Source organism: Aulonocara stuartgranti (assembly GCF_965226115.1).
Source record: "Aulonocara stuartgranti genome assembly, chromosome: 18".
Lineage (NCBI taxonomy): Eukaryota > Metazoa > Chordata > Actinopteri > Cichliformes > Cichlidae > Aulonocara > Aulonocara stuartgranti.
In genome coordinates this window covers 12,866,471-12,889,729 of record NC_138954.1, presented here as the reverse complement: position 1 = coordinate 12,889,729, position 23,259 = coordinate 12,866,471, and the positions used below count along the sequence as shown (strand labels likewise).

The 23,259-nt window shown below is 40.8% G+C and overlaps 1 protein-coding gene and 1 long non-coding RNA gene across 3 annotated transcripts in view; one reads left to right on the top strand and one right to left on the bottom strand.

Annotated features, from left to right (window-relative positions):
- Positions 1-23,259, bottom strand: part of insra (insulin receptor a) — a 54,528-nt gene that overhangs the window by 17,668 nt on the left and 13,601 nt on the right. For both annotated transcript variants that reach the window (XM_082513279.1, XM_082513280.1), the window contains exons 3-4: positions 3,670-4,006; positions 395-534 (exon numbers count right to left, since the gene is read on the bottom strand). In XM_082513279.1, the coding sequence (XP_082369405.1) occupies positions 395-534; positions 3,670-4,006 (477 nt within the window). The remainder of the gene's footprint in view (positions 1-394; positions 535-3,669; positions 4,007-23,259) is intronic.
- On the top strand, positions 556-3,683 carry LOC309693766. The gene is made up of 3 exons (XR_014272702.1): positions 556-1,797; positions 2,560-2,837; positions 3,602-3,683. It is a non-coding gene; the product is annotated as an uncharacterized lncRNA (long non-coding RNA).

Below are 23,259 nucleotides of genomic sequence, written 5' to 3'. Positions count from 1 at the left end.
GGCTTACTTTGTAAATAATATAACTGGATTGATTTCAGCACAGCGTTTATATTTTAATGACTGCATTAAATATTCACATCCATTAACTTTCAAATGAAGAGGAACTTCTGCACCACTGTACATCAAATCTAAATGAAACTATGAGCTTGCTGTTTGTTCCTATTAAAATTTATTTTAGCTTTTAAAATGTTCAAAAATCATCACACATCTATGTTTTCCAGAGTTCCCATAGCTTTTATTTTCTCTTTAATTAACGTTGCTGGTTGTTTGATTGTACATTCTGGAGTATCTTCCTGGTTTCCTGCAATGTCAACATCTCTGTGTTTGTTGTTCTGCTGTGCTGATCTGCTGCACGATGTAATCTGATTCAGCCAAACAAACCGCACACACTCACTTCCTCCACGCAGGTTGATGACCAGGCTCCCGTTGAGGATGGTGCAGCCTCTTAACTCCTGGGCAGCAGTGACCGAGTCCACGACTTTCAGACCCAGACACACCTTGGGGCACAGCCCTGCGCAGGGAGTGCAGTTGAGCCTAAAGAACAGGAGAAGGAACAAGATGAGTTTTGAATTATATTCTGCTCTCTCTCTCTCTCTCTCTCTCTCTCTGTCTGTCTCTCTCTCTCTCACACACACACACACACACACACACACACACACACACACACACACACACACACACGGAAATACTAAAACCTTAAACCTGCGATGAGTGATTTTTGGACAGCAGACAAACGTCTCAAAATCAACTCTGACGTCATATTTCAAGGTGATATGACAACCCTGCTAGTAAACATGTCTATTTACACATCCAGTAGAGGAGGAGTGGCATTGGCAAAGGTTTCTCCTGGCTCAAAATCAGCCTTTTGTTGTGAGGCTATGCACGTAAGCATGACTGATCCAAATACAGTCAAGGCACAGAATCTGTTACTTTACCGTTTTTCTGTCCCTCTTTCTTTCTTCAGTGGAAAAAGGCCAAAACATATTTGATAGGTAAACACAAACAGAGTACATCTGTGCACGTTTTTCTCTCCCTCTCAGCTTACTGAACAGACATCCTACAGCCGGCACACATTTGCTGTGGAAAATGTTTCAAATTGAAGGGATTAAAGTGGAGGATTAGAAGATGGCGGACTGTTTGCTCCAGGTCATTGTCCTGGTTTATGAGGTGAGAATGGCCTTTGTTTAGTAACAGCTGATTAAGCAGGCAGGACAATTAGAGAAAAATGGCAAATAATGGATTCTTCTGGTACGCTTTTAATGGTAATCACTCATTTACAGACTATAAATACTTAATATTTCAAAAATGAAGTACACACTGTGAGCTTTGGCACTGATATAGTTGTATATGAAATTAACAACAGCTTTCAACAAAACAAACCAGCCACATGACAACAGTTTAAAAGCCAGAATGACTAAAAAAACAAATAAAATAGAAGTTTACTCATGCCGGTGAGTAAAGGAAGGTTTGTTCTCTTTTATTATCTAATCTGGCTCAAAACCCGCCTTGAACTACCCTTGACCCTTTTCCCTCCCGAGTGCCACATCTGCACTTTCAGCCCAGACACTCATCACACCTTTGAGTACACTGCTTATCCTTCAAAGCACTTTCATTTCCACAGCTTAGTTTAAAGCCAACAACAGCAGGAGGACGCCATTGAGAAGGAGGAACCAAAAAAGGGAACAGAAAGGAAGTCAAAGTGAAAAGGATGAAATGGGAGTACAGCTGAATCGCCACAAATCAGCTGCAGCTGGAAAATGCGCCGTCTCTTTAAAACCTTTATACACAAAACTAAAGGTATATTAAATATTATATTCAGTATTTTTGCTAAAGGTTTTTGGTGATAATAATATAAATTATCATCCATATACTTACACACTCACCCTTTTTCTGACTTCAAGGGGACCTATTATTCATATTTCCAGCTCCAAGTTTTTAATCCCTAGATTTTAGGGTGTCTTTGTATGATTTGCATATCAAAATAATCGCTGCTTATCTTGTGATGAGCAAAAGTGCAGTGCCTTGGTTCCTTTTTCGTCTGGAAGAAGCTGCTTAGCTCCTCTGCATTTAAGGCAGACCACCAATTAAGCCCACTTTCATTTGATTGGCATGACCTTTGAACAGCATGTAGGTCGGGCTTCTGTGCTTAGAGCCAGAGATGGGATGATGTGTGTGTGAGATGACACTAACTCACATAATATAAAGCAAAGAATAGAAAACTGCCTGAAAATGAAAGCTTAAAGCTGTCTGAAGCCCGAGGCTGTAACACTGGTGTTTTCAAACAAAGCACCTCATCTACTCCACTGGAGATGGATCTGCTTTCAGATGACCTGTCAGGTGTGAATGTACCGCATGCAACTCCATGAATGTGAAGCTGCATGTGGTTCAAACAGAGATTATGTGCTTGGCAAATCATCTGTGGATTAATAAAGGTGAAATACACATAACGCCGTACACCTGGCAGCAGTGGCACTGCCACCTTTCCTGTCATCACTGACAGACTGCATGGACTTTGTTGCTGCGTGTTGCTTGCCAGACACGCCCTCTATCTCTCCGCAGCCAGCCAGGGGAGTCAAGGCCAAGCACCCGGGGTGCTGACAGCCTGTCCCCTGATGTTTCACCACTGGCCAGTGGTTCTGTAACAGACGACTACGTGTCCTGAAAGACCGAGCTGCATTTTCAGCCTTTGCCCAAGCAGAAAGACTTCGGCTGTCTGGAGTGTTTGTGCTTACAGGCACACCCACCCTTGTGGACAGCCCAGTCACAGTAAGCGGAGGTGTCAGAGGGACACAGCGAAGGTCACTGGCAGGTCAGCACAAGCACAACACCTATTTGAGGTAACTGCAGAGCTAGAGAAAAGGGAAAACACAGTTCACTCACAAGTGTCTGCATTTACATAAAGATCGCACGCTGCAGTGCAGACACAAGCGTCTGGCTGGTACACAGCGAGCGAGTGAGCAACACAGAAATGTAGGATACTGAGTCAAATTCAGAAATGCAGACGTGCCCGGCTCCCTGCTGTGCCGTACCACTTTGACCTAGCTGTCTGCGGTGTCTGACAAACACACAAATATACACACAGAAAGAAAAAGAGGTCTCTGTGTCTGTGTGTGCACGTTGCTCTGTGTCTGTGTACACACACAGACACAGAGCAACGTCTGAGCTCAGCAAGAAGACCAATTCCTGCACCGTCATGGTGTGCTACAAACACACACAGTGGCAGCAACACGACCGACTATTTTTAATTCCACATTGAATTTGTTGAATATTTTCTGTTTTTTCATGTTACTGCAGGATGAAAGATCTTTCTGATTGATTGCCTCTAACTAAAAAGAAAAAAAAAAGCGCCCTGAAGCAATCTCGCATTTTGTGCCAAAAAAAACCATCATAACAAAATTCCTGCGATGTCTGCTCACTAACAATAGTCAGCCTGCAGTTATTATAAATGCACTGGTAAATGAAAGTATCGCAGCATTTTTAGCAACATGCAACCCAATTTAGACAAATTTAGACGTGTTTGTAGGGAAAATTATGCATCGTGTAACAAAACCATTGAGTAGGTAAATGTATATCGTTGGGGTCTGTGTGTTTATGTTTGCAGCCTCATTGATCCAGTGGCTCTTCTATGGGCCATTAAGAGCCTCTCAGCCTGACGGCGTGTGCACTTACGAGGAGGAGTTGACGGTCGTGTAGCCAGAGGGACACTCGGGGATGCAGGCGCCGTTGTGGATGACGTATTCGCGGCAGTCCGTGCTCTTGCTGCGCTCCTTCTCCCGCTTGCATGTGTTGTGCAGATTCTGACAGAATTCGAATGAGACACAGCGCCAGCCCTTGTAGGTGAAGTGGTTTTCTGGGCAGCGCTGCACGCAGGTACCTTCGTGCTGGAGGCCGCGGCAGGCCACACAGTGACTGGCTGAGTTGGGCTCCAGGCAGCCGCCCAGGCACTGGCTGTGGCAGCACTGGTCATCTTTGGTGCAGGCCCGATGTTTGCACTGAACAGGACACACTGAGGATTGGAGAAGGAGGATGAGGTTAGAAAGAGTGTGCTGCAGGTGAAACGAAGATGACACGAGTTAAAGAAAGGACAGGAAAAGGAGCTTATCAAAAATCAAACACCTACATGTTCTGATTAGTCCCCACTGACACTGAACTTTTACCTCTTGGAGAAACCTCATGTGATCAGATCTCTGTCAGAAGGAGTGAAATCCCTCCCTATTCTGCAAGCCAGCAGCCCCGAGGACCATCTGCCATTGGCCAAGGAGCATACTAAATACAAATAGCAGGGATCCAATACCAAGTCGACCAAAGAAAAATACTTCTCCAGAAGGCTTGGTGAAAGTGAGACAAAGGGGAGAAACTGGCATTTAAAGTATGCAAGTATTTTGCACGTGAGGGCTGGTTAAAAATGAGTTTATTTGCAATCCCTTTTATTGTCATTTAAGCTTTGCACTATCCAAGCTCATGAAGTTAAGTAAGAAAACAATGACTAAGCAACTGAAGTGCTTGGGAGACATGATATGATAATCTCCACAAGACCACAAGTAACCAGGGATACTTGTACCCTGGGTGGTATTTATCTTGTTTTCCAAGCAGTACATGGAAAGATTAAGTTAATCAGTCAAGGAACATTTTCATGTTTTTTGTGAACTTTTATGTTTGCTCTCTGATTAAATCTAATCTTTTACTGTTGTTCTCATGCCTGTACGTTAAAAGGACTGTTTTTTTAAAGGTGCTATATAAAAAACGTTTAATATGCGACTGTAATAGTTGTTATAATGAAAAGGGCAGCGGTGGCTAATGAAAACTAATTAGCAAACAGCTGAGAAGATTAAATAGTCTGTAAGTTATTGGAAAAATAACAAAGAAGCTGAAAATGATGGATTAAAGGGTTAAAAAGATTTGTTTTGTTTTTTTACTAATTAATACATTTCAATAGCAATATCTGCTATTTATTTGCAATACAATTATGCTTAAAAATACTTAAATGTCCACCTCATATAGTTAGTATGAATTTAGGATTTACCAAACAGACCTAAATGCTGACTTCACATGTTTAAAATTTATCTGAACGGCTTGCAAGGCAGTAAAATCAAATGAAACCTGCTGTTGATTAAGAAGTACTGGAGCTCGTCTGACAAAGACTGGAAATCAGTGATAGAGCTCCAAACTTCTGTCCAAATGTTTTAAAATCTCAGCAGCCCTTTATGAAGATTTCTTCTCCCACATCTCTGATCTCAGTGTTACAGACCAGTGTGTGTCATAATTTTGTGCACCTCCAAAACGGTTTTAAAAGAAACTAATATAAAATGCAAACAATCCATCTTTAAGATGTGGCAAATAATAAATCAAACTGTCTGGCTCATTAGAACATACCAACGTGTCTTTTTAATTAATGCTGGGAGAATTATTTCAGAGTTTATTTATGAAGGTCAATAATAAGTAATTATGTTTTAATCTAAATGTCAGTTACTAGTTTAGCTCGTCATTTGGGTCTGGGATGTTTTGTAAAGGCATTTTTATGCTTGTGTTGCTGCAGCTTTATCCTCCTCAGGCTGTGAGAAACCTTGTCCTGTTTCAATGAAAACAATATTTAGCTGAAGCCTTAATGTTGATAAAACTGCCACACACCACAAAGTGTTGGAATGTATGATATGATATAACCTAAAAACATATTATTAATTATGGCCTGTGTTTAATATCCATGTATTTCTAAGCTCTTGGCCGAAACAGCCACGGAATAAACAAATGATCTAAAGCAGCTGCAGAAAATGTATCCACGGGCCTCTCTTTGGGAGAATAGAGAGCTCTGCAAGAGAAATGAAAACACTGAAAGATCGCAGCGTCCTGACGGTTACAAAAAATATGCGACTAAATGTCTCCTGGGCGTAAACAAGCTCAACTAAAGACTCAAGTCTGCAGATCGGCTGTTTACACATGTTTGCTTGTGTGCATGCGTGTAAATCAGTCATTAGGTAACAGGAGGCTGTGTGGATTGGCAGGTGTGTGAATGTGCCACACTGTGTTGTCGATGAGTCCAAGGGGAGATGTAGGACTCTCAGAGGTAAATACAGCAGACTGACCTTCCCGCTGAGATTAGCTCCTCATCCACGATAGTCAGATTAAAACCGCTCAGCAGCAGGGCTGATAATGAGGGTACGTTACAGGTGAGGCCGTATAGATGTGAGCATGTGCGTCTTTATGAGGCTGAACTGACATTAAATGCAAGGGGAATGTGTGCGAAAGGAAACAATGAATCTGAGTAACGTGCAGCAGTTGTTGTAGCAGTTTCCTCTGCTGGGCAGCGATCGCTGAGCACCATTCGGATTCAGTGTGCATGTGTTGAAACGGCTTGTCTTCATTAGTGTCACGAGGTCTGCCATTAAATGAACAAAACAACATGTACCCCCCTGTCCTCTTTTATTAACAGAGGTAAGCTGCTGAGGCACACGAGGAGTGTGCTTGGTGAGGGCAGCAGCAATATGAGAATGTGAGAGGGAAGCTAAAGGGGGGCACCGAGCTAGAAAAACAAATGATATAATTGCCCCTTATCAACGTCAGTCAGTCAGGATTTACAGACAGTAGAAAAATAAAATAAACTGCTTCTTGCTTTGACCTTTTGCCTCCATCACCAAAGTTCATTTAAAAGCTGAATTTCTGCTTTTTCTCCCCACTCACATACAAACACAAAGAGACACACATACACAAAAGCTTTACTGTGTGTACTGACTGACTCCTGATCCTCCAGTGTGCTCCATGTCGCAGCACAGACCCAACAGATCCACCCTCAGCTTTAGCCAATGTGTTGGCTGGCTGTAGAAGCTAGCCATTCAAGTAGCCTCTCCCCTTTCCAAGGAAGACAAGCAGACGGTTTAACCCTTTGTGTCCTACTCAAACAGTCATACGCAAACCAACACGAGAGCCACACAGAAACAGGCTCAAGCTGAGGGAAAGCAAGGAGCGTGGCTCCACTCTTTCCATCTCCTCACTGCTATGAATCAGCTGCCTTTACGCTGATATAAACCACAAGCTGCTCCCATTAAGAGCGCCTGGAGTATATTTTAGCATGCATATGCATCTCTGACATTCAAAAGAAAAGTGCCAGTTGAGAAAAACATGGTTTCCTTCTGCTACAAACTCATGCTAAGACAATCTTGATTGTGCACTGAACAGCTCGGCGCCTCAGGACAATGATCGTGCCTCATCATGTCTACAACCTGTTACGAGTTCTTACAGATTTCAACAGCTTTGGAAACTTTTCCACCCAGACTGAAATATCGCTTTCAGCAACTGACAGCTCCTCCCTCAGCTGCAACTGCAGTTAGTTAAATGTTAAAGTCCAAGGAAATCCATAAATGTGGTGAAAGATGGCGATGATGTTTTTCCTTCGTTATGCTTTCAGTGAGAATTTTTAAATGCGGAACCATTATAATTAAAGAACCGATTACAACCTCCTATGCAGCAAAACCACACGGATGTGCTAAGATTTTAAACTGAGCAACAAACAAAGCTGAAGTAATACTTTACAGAAAGTTAAAAAAATAATAATATTTAGTCAGTTTTGCCATTAACTCCCAATAAAGTCTTTTCATTTCAGGTTTTGGACTGCTGGTCTAAGAAATACTTTGTTAAAAGATTCATTTTGTCCACTCAGAACATCATGTAGGCCTTTTTCACATACAATAATAAATAACACAAATTAAATTTTAGTTGATGCCATACACTGCTACTTATTGCAATACAAATTAAAAGTTATGTTTAGCTGCTCCCTTTTTTACAAGCAGTCACTTCTGTGGAAACGGATACACTTCCTGACACTATCCCAAAGGGATTTCTCGCCCCTCTCAGGATTAAACCGCAGCTCTCTAATTTGTTTGATGATGGTGTAAACCACTAGAATATAAAGCTACTATCTCAATATAAATGAGAGATTTTGAAAATGCGAAAAACTGCCACTTTTTGCAGGATAGCCTCATATAATTACAGTTTGAAAGTTATCAGAAAGGAAATAAATTACACTGTCCAGCCCAATATACACATAAATGTCACCAGCAATGTCACCATTTATACTCATGCTCAGGCTCGCTAAAGTATTTTCCTGAATGACAGTCTCAGACAAATCCGTCGTATCCCCGTTGAATTTGTAAGTTTACTCACAAAGTAATGAACATTTTCTCATTTTTATGGTAGTTTCATTTTAATGGTGACAGAATATTAACCAAAAATCCAGAAACCAAACACTTTACATGAAAGTTCTAAATTGATTTGCACTGAGTGAAATAACTATTTTATCCCGTTAACCATCCAGATTATGGCTTCCATGTGGCACAGATTACAATCAATCAATTACAGATACTCCTTATCTCAACTCTTTATATGTTTAAAGCACAGCTGACAAAAGATTCAATTTCTTCCATTTCAACCTCTACCAAAGAGCTGTCAAAGGACAGGACATCAAGAAACATGAGCAAGAAGCTGACAAAGAAGAAGATGACACTGTTGGTGTGATTATTGGGTCATGGATGGGTCTTCCAGCATGACAATGACCTAAAATATATTGCCAAGGCAACAAAGGAGTGGCTAAAGAAGAAGCACATTAAGGTCATGGAGTGGTCTAGCCAGCCTCCAGACCTTAATCTGTGGAGTGAGCTGAAGGTTTGAGTTCCTCCATCAAGTAACAATTCAATGCTTGTGGAATGAACACTTGTATCACTCAACGATGTGCAAATCAATTTATAACTTTTGTTTTTTGATATTCTGTCTCTCTCCATTAACATGAAACTACCATAAAAGTGAGACGGTCCATTTCTTTGTAAGTGAGCAAACTTACAAATCGAAAGTCACTTGTTCACTGTCCAAATGACTTACTCCACACTCTGCCATATCTGCGAAGCTGCTCAATGATCCTAAATGATCATTATCACAAGTATCCCCTATCGCAATCCATGCAGGCTTAAATAATAATAACGAGCGACCACACTGAAGGAGATACTCATTTCTTGTGCGGTTGTCAGAAATGTTTCAAGGTGGAGACCGTGATGACCTGTGAGAGCGAGGCCACACCAAGCTACCTTTGATCTTCCAGAGCGGGGAAGGATCCTGAGGAGGCTGTTTGGAGGGGTTTGCTATTCTTTCCTTAAAACATGCAAATCCCTAAATACATGGCTGCTTTCTTTCTTCTTCTTTTTGTTGTCAACACCGACGCTGGCAGTTTTTGACGAGCAGAGGTTCTTTCTCAGTTTGATCTGTACCAATTAGACACACTGAGCTTGAGTTCTCCATCTCTAATCTTCTGTTTGTACAATCACCTGGTCACATTATATCGATATATCAACACTTCTCTTTCCCTCTCTGTCTTTTCTCTTTACAGATGCGTGCAAAAAAAAAAAAAAGTCTCCTGGTTCTTATTGCTTTATTCCACTGACACGTTGGTCAATTTCTGTCTTTTCCATGCAAAGTACAGCAGGATTGCATGAAGGCTGGGGAATAAGCCTGCAGAAATGTCTGGCACGTTATCTCATAAGCTGAGGTTTCATTTGAATGAGGCGGCAGCGCGGCACAATAAGGCGCTCAATCTCCCGCGGCCCAAAAGGGACAGCAACAACCAACACCGCATCAGGTCTCCGTCAGCCTATCAAGTCAGTGCCAACTTGGAAAAAGGGGGTGAAGAAAAAAAGATTTGCATTGCCCAGCTGCAGCAATGTGGGGTGTCAGAAAGACAGAAAAAGTGACGCACTCAAGTTTTCAACAGGTCCACTGTTCTGGACCGCTGAGCAATTAAAACACAAACTGCATAAAGAGGTTCTTATTGTGTTGTTTCAAGCAGTTAAAGCGCTATAAACTGTAAAGAGTTTCTACATGTTTTCATTAACCACAATCCTCCCTGAAATAATTTAGTGATTTATTTTTATTTTTTTTTAGCTTTTTCCTCTTTTGGTGGTGATGAAACGACGACCTATTCAAACCTTTTTTGCATTGAGATCACATGAGAGTTGAGAAAATGCCAAACAGGAACGTGGTGGTGCAGTGGCTGGCAATTAAAATTCCACAGCTATGACAAGGGTAGTATTTAGTTTCTATGAAAGAAGGTTTTTGCTGAAGGCCCAGAAGAAGAAAAATGAAGAAAAAAATACATTTCTGTTTGTAGATGCTAAACTCAAGGATCGTGCTGAAAAAAAAGGCTAGCAGAGAAAGACCTAGAGTAAAGAATAATCTGCCCTAATGTAACAGATTAAAGACAGATTGAACTTTAATGTGGGAGTACGAGTTTGGGTGCGTTTGCTTTGCACAACAACCGTGGGAAGGTGGACTCAGAGAAAGTGCAGCATTGTGTACGAAAGGTTGGGATATTTTTGCTAACAGTTTATTTTCCGTTACTCTTTCACAGCAGTATATCCAGTCTCTGACTCCAGCTTCTTCTAAACTCCAACTTGTTACTGGCTGATCTGATGTTACTCTGGACACCGCTGTTAATAACATCAGCTGTGTTGACAGAGAATCACATGCGAGCTGCCTGATATATGGCTCTGATGACTGATCTGACAGGTGTTCTTCAGTGAGACAGGTAAAAGTCCAAAGAACAATCTGCAAATTTCTTTCTGTACAAACCTCCATTTGCCTTATAAACTTCTGTTTCTATGCATGCTTGAAATGCATCAATAAATCACTACACCTATATCCCGTTTTCCTGCAGCATATAAAAGAAATAAGGGGTGACTCAAGACTTATGCCTGTGTCTGACACAGGCGTTAGCTGTTTGCCACCCAGGGCTGGTGTTTCATTCTGACTGATTGTGTGTTGGTGACACACTCTGATGAAGACTTGAAGTTGATATACACTGGTCTGTTTTTTTCTGCCAATATGCTGAAAGAGTAATTTTAGAAGACAGAGTGGCTGAGTCATTTTCTACAGTTATTTTTGCAAGACATAATATTTACAGAGTTATCCAGGATTTTATCCTTTCCATCACTGAATTCATGATTTCAGCTCATCTAAAGCAGTAAAGACACATTGCACTACCTGACACAAACTCATTTTACTACCATAGCACTGCCTGTCGGGAACAGATGTGATATTAGTCCCTACCCCTCCCCTCTATACATGACAAATGAAAGTGCAAAGGTGGCAATTAATCAAGTGGGTGACATTTAAGACCAGATGCTGATTTGACCAAAGTCTTACAGAGAAAGGAAAATTTAAAAAAACAACAACAACAATCCACTGGTGATGACCAGCGACACCACTGCTAATAACATCTCACATTTCTTCTTTTATGTGTATTTATTTATTTATTTGAAACGTTGAAATTTTGCTTAAAAATTATTTTGTCTGGACTAGTTAACTGAAAGGTTGAGGGGTAGATACATTTAAAAAATATTTAAAATAAAATCTGTATCTGTCAGCTAGGAAAACTTCTGAAACAAGTGTGATATAGTCAGACAGTGAACAAATATAAACTCAAAGTACAAGTGTCATGAATGAGGCATCAGTTTGTGTTATTTTCTCTGGTCTTTGTTTTGGTGAAATCTGATTATAAAAATGTCGACATTTTGAATAAAAAGGGTAGGTGCAATAAGGTGAACTCGTTTGTGTTTTTCCCATTTAATTCAATAGTTTTTTTTTTTGTCAACATTCATTTTATAGTTAGGTGGCCATATTTGCTGCTTTTCTATAACCGTCAGACAGAGTAATGGTACTGTGAAATACTAGTATTAAGAATAACCACGATCATTAAGAATGCTGATATGTTATTTATCATTTGTATTCAATTTTATTTTATGCTTTTGTGCACATGTGGTTCCAAACGCTCTCACCACCTCCAAACACAGAGTTTAATTCACTTTTTCAATTTCCAAATAAAAGACAAAACACAGTAAATTAGATGAGTGGTAGCTCTGATCAATAAACATTGTTCTAATAAACTTATTTCAAATTACTGTGGCCACTGTAATCATCTAGAAAGAATCTGATATTGTGAAAGCTATAGATTAGACAAAACCAAAACTCTGATGGGTTTGACATAATGTGTTGCTATAACGATCAAAGCATATGTATGCATGTATCGTATCTGGGCCGATCTAATCAAAACTTTACACAAACATCGTCAAGCAAACAGCGATTATTATTTTTTAAAACATTTATTACAAATCCCAATTTTTTCCATTTTCATATTCATGTCCCTCCTACAAATGTCATGATCTCCAGCTTTATTTTGAGGATGTCATTTAAGTTAGAATCTGGATATTTTACACTCCAACATAACCGTCGGGTGTTGTTTTTTTTTTTCAGCCAAAAAATGTAAACCAAAAAAAAAAACCCCAAAAAAACCAAAAAAACCCAAAATAAACACTATTAATAATTTAAAAAAATCCTCAAACAAAAAGACAGCAGAATCTGAGTGTCAGCTATTCTGAACTTGAGTCTTCTTCTGAGCTTGAATTTATTTCAATGATTTAGTCTTGCCGAACAGAAAGAACTCAAAGTAGTCAATAATGTGTCTTGAATTTATTAAAACTACCTGCATCCAATCTTATTCAAACTAAAGCCACTTATGCCACAGGAGACAAAAAAAAGAGCTGTTGTGTCATTGGGACTTTTCAAAGAGCAACGGTTAACGAGCCAGGTTTATTTGTCTCGTTTAAAAACTTGTCAGCTGATCTGACTCAGCAGCAGCAGCAGCAGGGCTCGGTTAAGACGACTACGAGAGCAACAGGAACCGTAAACAATTTCATTAACTGCCTCCGGCCTCAGTTAATAGAACAAAAACACATAAACAACATGGAAAAGCACTTTTTGTTTTTAATGTTGCGCCGCCATCTCTGTCATCTGAAGGCAGGATATCCACTCTGTCCGTGACTGGAATAGAAATGATAAACAGCGCGCTCATTGATGGGTAATTGCGCTTCCTGCTGGACAGGCAAATGACGCACGCCACAGCCTTGAATCTTAATTTCCCGCCAGGGTTCAATGCCAGGGTCAAATAACGACTACCTGTTATGACATCAAAAGCATGTATGTTATTAATGCAACGTCACAACGTCTTTAATAATCTTCTTACTCGTGATTAACGCTGTCAAAGGGCATCCAAACCAATCACCATCAGTTTTTTCCTTTCTTTTTTAAGCAGATAACATCTTATTTGACTTGTTTAGAAAGGAAAACCAAGGTTACTGTTGCTGTTATATAAAATTCTTTTTTACTTATGATTCCTAAATCTTTGAAAGTGCATATGTTTTAGGTTTCTAGCAGAACCAAGAACAGACTTTGTGGAACGAAAAGAAAATCTCTGAAAACCATAAAGAGAGTTAGGGATTTTCTGAGCACGCAAATAATGAACATCTGCTTGGAAAAACACCCGATATCACAAAGGAAGATAAAACAAAAGCAGCCATCTCAAGGAGTTATTATTTTGCAAGGAGCAGCCATTATTCAAGCAAATGAGAAGCTTTACTTATTCACCACCTTTAAGGCACCAGGATGCCAAAATTAATTATAACCGAGTCTCTAAATCTGCTTCCTTTCACCGAAGACCGTTTTCAAGAGCACTCTTTACGTGGCATTTTGTTATTTTGTGATTTATTTGCAGCCCCGGGTACAAAACAAAACATAACAGGGCTCGGCTCTGACGCATCAGTGCCATTTTATGGAGTGAGGTGTTATGGATTTATACAACAGTGATATTTTTTGCTCCACCGCTCATTGAAGATCACACGCATACCTCACACTCGGCTCAAGAACAAAAACAATCTGGCACAGGAAAAAAATATCACCACTGCAACGCAAATGTTATCCACCCTGATCACGCGGCACTTGAACGACAAGGAACTGCTAAAACATCTGGATCGAAGCTGCATGTAACTTGTTTCTTTTTATCTCCTCTTAACATATTATTCAATAAGCTGTAAAACTGTGGCGAGATGTTTCAAATCCACTATGGCGATGGTGAGCGTGCACGCCGCTGAAGAAACGCCTGTCGGCCCTGCTTTAACAGATGCCTGAGATGTCTGGGATTCCATGGGAAAGGCTCCAGTAGCTGAACGGAGAGGGTTTGCAGGGTGCAGCTCCACAACACTGAGTGCCAGAGCACTTAAGTCAGCTCAAAGAAATAGACTTGTGGTGCGTGTATTGGGGGTTCTGAGGCTAGCTTTATGCTGGTGAAATAGTACTCTGCGACCATGAAGAGCATAGTTGTAGCTGAGGGGGGAAGAAAAAAAGAGGAACAAGTTTTAATGACTGGCGCATTTGTCCCATCTTTTCTGCCCTCCCTCCCCACTTCCTGCCCAATTCCAAATTGAACTTCTGTGATACCAATAAGGTCAAAGGAGTCAGAATTTATACACAATTTATCAGCTAACTGGGTTTTAAGGTCCTCATACATCACTGCACAGCTCAACTACTGTATTGTGAACCGAGCTGGTGTTTGCCATGGCCAACTCAAATAAACAGCAACCTCAGTTCAGCAGCTTTGCTCACTTATTTTACTTCAAAGCAACTTTGAGCATTTTATCGATCCTTCCTCTGATAGATGTGCTCTCGTTCTTGCATAACTTTTCCAAAATGCACCGCTTTGTTGCACTGGTTCTGAAAGGCGCTTCTTAAATGTAGTTTTGGTTATTTCTAAGTAAAAAGACAACTCCATCTGTGGTGCGATAAAAAAGAAAGAAAGAACGAAAACCAAATAGCTCACAGATGAGATGCACACTGGCAAAGAAGCACAGCGGAAACATAAATAAAAGAAAGGGAATTCAGACATAAAATTGGGGTTGTGCTGCTTCTTTTGGATGGAAAAAAAAAAAACAGCTTCTGGTCCAAATTTGTGACGTCACTAAACAGCAGTTTCAATCCTTTAATAAAACCACAGCAGCCTGTATTAAGGAGGTGTGATACATTGTGCACAGTGTAAGTGAGTCAGCTTGTGTTAGCGTGTGTTTAAAGGTAGAAAAGCTGTTTAGGCTCATCAAGGACACGCCGTCTTTCACACACGGATCTGGATTTTCTACCTTTGTTTTAGTTTAAATACCATTTAATTTACGTCTTGCAGCTGGGGTGTGCAGAAAGCTACAGATTTAAGCTTTCAGGATTAATATTATATAAATCATAGGAAATCAGCGTGAACGAGTGTCGTGTGTGAGAAAAAAAGATTCATGGGATGAGTGGAAGGAAAAATACCAGTTTAGCTCTCAAGTTTCATGACAAAGATGGAGACACCTGCGGAGTCATAGTTTAAAATAAAAATATTAGCGATGAGTCATTTAAGACACTTTGATGAAGCTTTTTTAAAAGATTTTCTCAGAGGTGACTCAATTTTCCCAAATAATAAAACTTGGTTAGAAAATCCTTCATTTCCCTACAAACAGCTTTACGAGCAGCGAAGTTTGTCTTTTTTTCTGCGAGCTAAACTCTCCACAGGTCAGCCTTCAGTATTTTGGTCTCATAAAAGTGTCTGCCGCTACCGAGGCGACACTCTAGGCCTCAACGTCCATTCATAACCTCGGAGAGGAAGCGGACCACAAAGACAGGAAACAATTGGGAAGAACACTCCGTGAACTTCTACAACCACCATTGTTTAGAATGGAAAGGGATTATGGCGCCAGCGCTGACTGCTGCGTGATGGACCTGCGACAAGGTCGACACAGAGGACTGGCTTGAGGTCAATGGCGAGGTGGGGCCCCATTCCCTTACCCCCATGGTGGCTTTGCTTTTCCTTCCGATACGGCCTGCATGAATAACTGATGCGTTCATATCCACGATTACACCACAATGTTACTCCCGTGTTTCCTAGCAGCAAGACTAAACAATGGCCGCCCGCTCTGTCTGCACACACACACACTGGCAGAGGTTATGTCCCCGTGTGATTTATAGTCCGTCTGTTACACAGACACACTGACCCTGACAAATCTCCCAGTTCATCTCATGATTGGAGCGCAGATATACATGGCATGAGCCCAGGGTTATTTTGGGCGCTCCATTTCAAGCGAGGTCCGGCACACGATCGTCACCTGACCCGCTCGGGCTGTTTCGCAACAATTCCCCGATTGTCAGAGAATCAGCCTGCACACACGTTGAATTTGAGGCAGGCTGTGTCTCTGCAGAGAGCTGTACTCCACCTCATGGATGCTTATTAATTATGTAGCAGACACAGGTGAAAGTTGCTGTGGTGGCAGGGGAGGAGGAGGATGAGGATGGTACCCGCTGAGTGTCGCATCTCTGGCAGAGACTATGAACTCCTAAAACACTGTTTCTCCAGCGTCCTTCAAGCAGTATTTAGCAGTCTAATATAAAGATCTCTGATACCAAACACAGCAATTTAATGCTCGCCTAAGTAGTGTATGATGGAAAGCTATATCACATTTCTGTTGAGACTTTGCAATAAGTCTGACAACTTTTTATGTAATCAATTAATTAAACAGTACCCAGATACCCTGTAGAACACAGATGGGTGGAATATCCAATGACAATTTAATTTTTTGCCCTTTATGAGCCTCTGCAGGGAGCAGTGGTGACAGTGTTAGTTTCAAATCTCAAAGCTTTGAAACTGTCAACTGACTGGCAATCACACTTTCCGTTTGCGCCAAGCAGCCTGCACGAGTATATTCACACATTTTTGTAGCCAGTGCGGCTGCGTTTGTGCGGCGAAAGACACACTTAAAGCCCGCCCAGCTCTGTTTCTCTTTTATATCACTGATAAAACAGTGGATGCGCATACTGAAGTCTGCACGTGAGCAAGAGTTGAGACAGCTTTTTTTTCTCGGCTCTGTATGATGAGCTCAGCATTTTGTTTGTAAGAGCCAGCCAATCAGAAGGAAAAAGACTGAGGCACTAAAACAGCTTGTTTCAGACAAAAGACGCCGAGCCCAGTGTAAGAGAAATAAGGATTATTTTGAACTATGAATCCTGAAAAATGCTAAATGAGCATTATAGGTCTACTTTTTATGACTTTTTAGCCTCTCAATGACAGATAATGCCTCAATAAACCTTCATTTCAGTAAATGTGATTCTTCATATGTTCCTCAAATCAGAGCTAAACTGTTAGCTGGTAAGTGAAACACTGCGCACTAATCCAATTTGTTTGTTATTTCTTCAGGCACATTCGCCTTACAAATTAAAAGACTACTAGATAAGAAAGACTAGGGGACAGCGAAGAAGCAACGCTGCATTTAATTCCTCATCCCTCTCTCTCATGTATAAAAGGACAAATCTGACAGACACATTGGAGAAATGTCTGTCAGCAGCGTTAAACAGTGGAAAATATTAGGATCATCAGTGGAAGTCCCGGATTTCTTATTGAAGCACATCCAATATTTTCAGCTGCCAGCCCCTTTAAGGACTCAGGCTTAGCTGACTTAACAGCCAAACGAGCCGTGCCACATAACAGCCATTACCAAACCATAATCAAATGCCCATTATCTTCAGTTGAGCGTTGGCAAGAAACAGCACTTCATTAAAAAGAAAACAGACTCAAGTACAACATTCCCCCTCGTGCCAGCTCACAATTTCAGTTTTTAAAAGGAAAATAAAGGCCTGGTTTGTTTCGCCTCTCAGACAAAAAGCCAGAAGACTTCAGATATTAACAGAAATATGCACAGAGGAAGGAGCATTGTAACCATCGACTGTTAGTGGCGACCACGTCTTTCAAAGTGGGTGTCGATATTTTCTTTGGCATAAAGGCGCTGATTTGGTTTGCGCCACATTAGATGTCTCTTTAAAAAGACGTGCACGTATTCAGCTTGTGGAGACCATGTGGCCATAGAAGCACGTTCACACTGACCCTTGTGAGGTTCAGCTGATCTCAGTGTGCATGGATGGTTTAAGTACAGGACAAAGCAGTTGCATTTAATAAGAGATTTTACAGCTAAATTACAGCCTACACACGAACCATACGTAGTGCCATTCACATAACCTAACAATGACACCAAACGATGAGGTGAGAGGACAGTACACTTATTGCACCATTATTCAACTGGCTTCATTTATTTCAGGGTCACTTGTTGCAGATTTGAAGGAAACTGTTCTGTAAATTACTTTCCTGGTCACAGAAAGAAAAATATGTGCGTCTGTGGATCAATTAACAATGATCACATTTTTAAACTACATTCTATAAGCTTAATATTTGTCTATAATAGTGCATTAAGCCTGTCCCGTAGCCAAAACATGCCTTTTTAAATAAGGCCTGCAGGTTTGTTTCTGAATGACCTGACTGGTTGGCTTGCCTGTTGAAGTGTCTGCTCCTGATGGATTGTTTTGTAACAGCTTACTGTTTAAAGCCTTGTAACTCTGGTGCTGACAGAAACTGACAGCATCATCATCATCATCTCGGTCCTGTCACTGGCCTCCAGACTCTTTCTATTCCTTCTGTATTTGTCGAGTACGTTTCTTTTCCTCCTCCTGTTCTGTGTGTGTTCTAGGGAGTTTATGCCCAGTACATGTCTTGTGTCTTGTTTGTTCACTTAGGGTTAGGCAGCATTCCTTTCTGCAACAACATCTCTGTTCTGTTTGTTCACTTTGGCTTTAATGCACCGCGGAGTGCGCTGCTTTCGGTTTAATGTCATGTTTTCTCTTATATGAATAAATAAATCACTCTTCGCTGATAAACCTGTGGTTACCCTCGGTTACACTGCAACTCCCTTTATTCTTTTATATTAACCTACTTTACAGAAAAATGGGGAAAATACAAACATTGCACTTCATTTGACTTCATTTCACAGTACAGTTCTGTTGTACCGTGTCACGAATGATGCTGTAAGCAAGTCTAACGAGTGTCTAGCGGTGACGATACAGCTCCAGTGTCCTGGCACATTTCCCCAGGCTAATTTTAGGTGAATATTTGGTTACTGGTGTTGAATAGTGACGTGGCATGTCTTAACCTGTACAGAAGCGGAGCACCGATGGAGTTCGGCCTTAACCCTCCAAACAACATCCAGGCTACAAGAGAGTGTGATTTTAGTAAATGACCTAGTTAAAAAGAGCTAAAATAAAATACATATAATTGACTTTTATTTAACATTATTTACCTTTTATGTTTATGTGTTATTATTCAGGTTATTTGATATAATGACTTCAAAGCATAGTCTGTTTTGGGCCTAAGTAAATACAGTTACTAATTAATCCACAACTTAGCTGTCTAATTGGGGGGTGATTGTGTCATTTTCTGTAAAAATTAAAAAATAAAACAAAAACATTTTTGTATCTTGGAATGACTAAACTACAGAAACACTAGTGCACTGTACGTGGATGTGTATTTTCTGTCTGGCATTTAGTTTTAATGAAACTTCATAACAAACAGAATTGAAGCTGAAATTGGACATTTCAAAGAGCAAATTGCAAATATAAAGAAGGGAGCAGGGCGGTGTCTCATGTTTGCCACTATTACGGCTGTTTACATGGTGTTTTTTTGCGCGCCTGTAGCTAAATCTAATCAAATTTGGTAATGAGCATCTCCGGTAACCGTGCTTTGCCACTATGCTGAACGGAAGCTTCCAATTTGGGGTAAAAAGGAGGGGGAATCTGCAGCGGCTGCTCGCCGAGAGGCTCAAATTACCCCTGATATAGAAGCAGGGAAGAGAAATGGGTTGTTACTCCAAACATGGGAGCCGAGCCAAGCCTCGTGGTTGCGCAGCTTTGTTTCGTGCTGTTGTACAGACTGCAGAAAGAATGTGTGTGTGTGTGTGTGTGTGTGTGTGTGTGTGTGTGTGTGTGTGTGTGTGTGTGTGTGTGTGTGTGTGTGTGTGTAAGAGACCCACAGTCACCCCTGGCACTTAACCACTGTCTATCCAAAGCTTCCTTTAAAAATAACAGTATCACAGTATGATAAATTTTAGTTCTTCTTTTACAACAAAATAAAAAAGCAAAAAGCAGTAAAAGTGATTATTTATTATGCATTAGAAAGAGGTTACATTACATTTTTCTTTTATTATCAGGTGTATTCCTGTGTTTATATTTAACATGCATGCATGTTCCTTTGTGTAAATCATCATGGAAATAAATGCAGCAAGTTTTTGGAAAGCCTCTAACTTGAAGCACTCCTGTAGGTCTATAAAAAGCAGTGACAGAGTACATCAGAAGAGGACACCGAATGCAACACTGTGCCCTGTGGTTCTAGCTGGAGCTTAACAGGTCTTTTTCATGCTTTAGTGAAAGTAGGCAAAAAAAAAACCGCAGGTCACAGACCACAATACCGCAGGCCCATGATTGGAGATCAGTGCTTGCCAGCCAACATCTGGCCTTGATTCATTGTCTCGATTAGGAAATCATCGGTGAGACTTTTTATTTAAACACTTCCGGATTAAGATTCACCGCCACCGCAAACTGACAACAGGTCTTCTGAGCCGATTCTGCAGATACTTCAGACGGACTTCAGATGGCTGTGAACCAAGTGGCCACAAGCAAAAAAGTCATTAGTGGAAAAACTATAAACACACTTCTCAGTGGCAAAGGCGCTGATGAGCGTAATAATGGGGCCGCGCTCAGCGCAACAGAAACTACCGCTGCTGCAAACAAACACTGGTTCAGTGGACTTGTTAAACTAATCTAGGCAGTCCCAGTTTTTCAGTGGGAGCCCAAACTCACACCAGTGCCAAACAATCAGCCACAACCTCAGTTTCATGACTGTTAATATTCAAATTTCACTGCCATTGATCAGTGGCCATGAGTATTATTCACTGACACTTGGGAAATGGCTACAATTACAGCTAGGGCTGCTCGATTATGGCAAAAATGATAATCACGATTATTTTCACTGAAATTGAGATCTCGATTATTTGACGATATTTATTTAACAATAACAATGTATTGAATAATGACTTTAAAGATTGTCAAAAAATAATATAAAATAGTGTGCAAATACTGATAACAGTGCAAATGTTTGCAATATAAAAAATAAATGAAAAATGTAAACATCTATGTTTAGTGAACTTTGCAGTGTTGCTCTGTGGTGCAGCTACGACACTGTAGCAAAGTTTACACACTATGTCTACTTGATCCACGTCTGACTCCGCGAACCCATAATGTTTCCACACCACTGAAGTTTTTTTTTACCTCTCTTTTCAACCAACGGCAGTCACTCTCCTCTCCAAATAACTTCTGCTTAGCTTTCCGAGCTTCCCTCGGGTCCTCTTAATCAGCGATCCCCAACCCCCGGGCCTCGGACCGGTACCGGTCCGTGAGTCGTTTGGTACCGGGCCGCGAGAGTTGAGGCTCCGGTGTGAAATGTATAGTTTTCAGGGTTTTTAATCGGTTTTCAGTGTTATTTTGTTATCGTTTTTATCGTTTACTCTGTTTTCCTTGGTCTTTTCACGTGTGTTATGAATAAATTTTCTTTTTTTCGGTACCGGTACTAGTTTTATTTTGTTGTATTTATCCGCGACACTTTAAAGGCCGGTCCGTGAAAATATTGTCGGGCATAAACCGGTCCGTGGCGCAAAAAAGGTTGGGGACCACTGCTCTTAATTGTTGTGACACGTGTTTGAAATGCAGAGAGGTGCGCTCGATTTGCCACACGGAGCAGCACGAGAGTAAAGCACGAGGGAGGGGCTAATAATCGGCTCAGGCATTTTTGGTTTGGTTTAGGTTGAAAGCCCAGATCGTAATCGTGATTAAAATTCGATTAATTGAGCAGCCCTAATTACAGCACTCTAGCATGGTGGAGGATCCACTCTTAAGGCACCTCCTCAGTTCAGCGTCACTACTCCCTGTCCAGGATATCCATCCTCATCACCGAAGGAGGGACCGCTGGCATGTAGGTGTAAACAGACAGTATAGTAATGAGGTAGCTCTTCTGTGTTGTGCCATCAACTTAGCTAGAGGTTGTTTGGTTTTCCTGATACTCTTCATTCTCTCTGGTTGTTTATATACTACTACTGTATTTTGTGCTCTCTTCTCTTTCCCCTCTTTCCCAACCAGTCACAACAGATGGCTGCCCCTCCCCGAGCCCAGGTTTCTTCCTGTTAAGTGGGAGTTTTTCCTTCCCAGTGTCACCAAGTGCTTGCTTATGGAGATCAAGTGATTTGGGGGGTTTCTTTTTAATATCGTAGGGTCTTTACTTACAATATAAAGCCCCTTGAGTTCAGTTGTTGGTGTAGTGTGTTATTTGGGGGTTGAAAGGCACAGAGATGCTGTGTTTGGAGCTGTACCGATAATCTTGACACATATGGGATCTCCAGTGGCTTCACCTGAAACTTTACGGTTCATAAACCTGAGACTGAAGAAGACACTCAGATGAGTGATGAAACGTTTCTCCCACTGAAAGCGCTGCATGCAGACGAACAGAATCAACTTTCTGGGATTTCCTTACCTGGATTATTGAGCATGCATCAGGACATAATGTAGGCAGCGTTGTGTAATGATATGGGCCGACACCCATGTGTAAAACTCTTCTCAGCACTTGAACTTGAACTCTTTATGTGTAAATTGGTGGGCTCCTTGTTGTACAGTAAAAGGCACAATGTACGTTAGACATCATGAACATTCATGATGTCTAACGTCTTCTATACAACGTCCCCACAACATAAGAAATGACGACACTACAGTTTATTGAGAGTAAACATTCACAGACTAACTGGAAAGGTGTTGCATCACATTAGAGTACAGTTCAGGCAACATTGACACAGAGCTTGGCCTACTTAACTTACCCTAGCACATGACAGAGGTCTGACATTTCAACATCAAGAAGGAGCGACATGCCCATTTTTGTTTTGTTATGTCTCTGTATTTTATATTTATGAGATTTACTCTGACACAAAGACATGTTTTGTTTCTAACAAATACCCTCATCAGCTCTTATTTAAGTTGAACTGAACTCTGTAAAAGCTGGATGGGTAAGACGTGTGGCAAAAGCCAATGGAAATATTGATGTACCAATGAAAAGAAGCTGAGAAGGGCTCTGCAAAGCTGCCACTAATCGCTGGCAAAAATCATAACAAACTAAAAGGCAAATCTAATTTTTAATGTTAGACACAGTTTCTTATACAATCATGGAAAAAAACAACAAAAAAAACCACATGATTTTTTGACTGCTGCAAACACTAAATGGTGACATAAAGGGGAGAAAAACTGAGCCAAGTTGATCTCCAGATAAAAATGGTGGCTCGTAAATAGATCTCAACTTGAGATAGAGAAATCTGGACATTATTTAACAATAATCATTATAAAAAGATCTGAACATTTCGATAACTCCCTTGATTAAAATTGTTGAAGGAAACAAATGCATTGAAACACAATAGCCCTCACTTGGTTTTATGTTTCGATGGAATTTCATTTTATTATGAC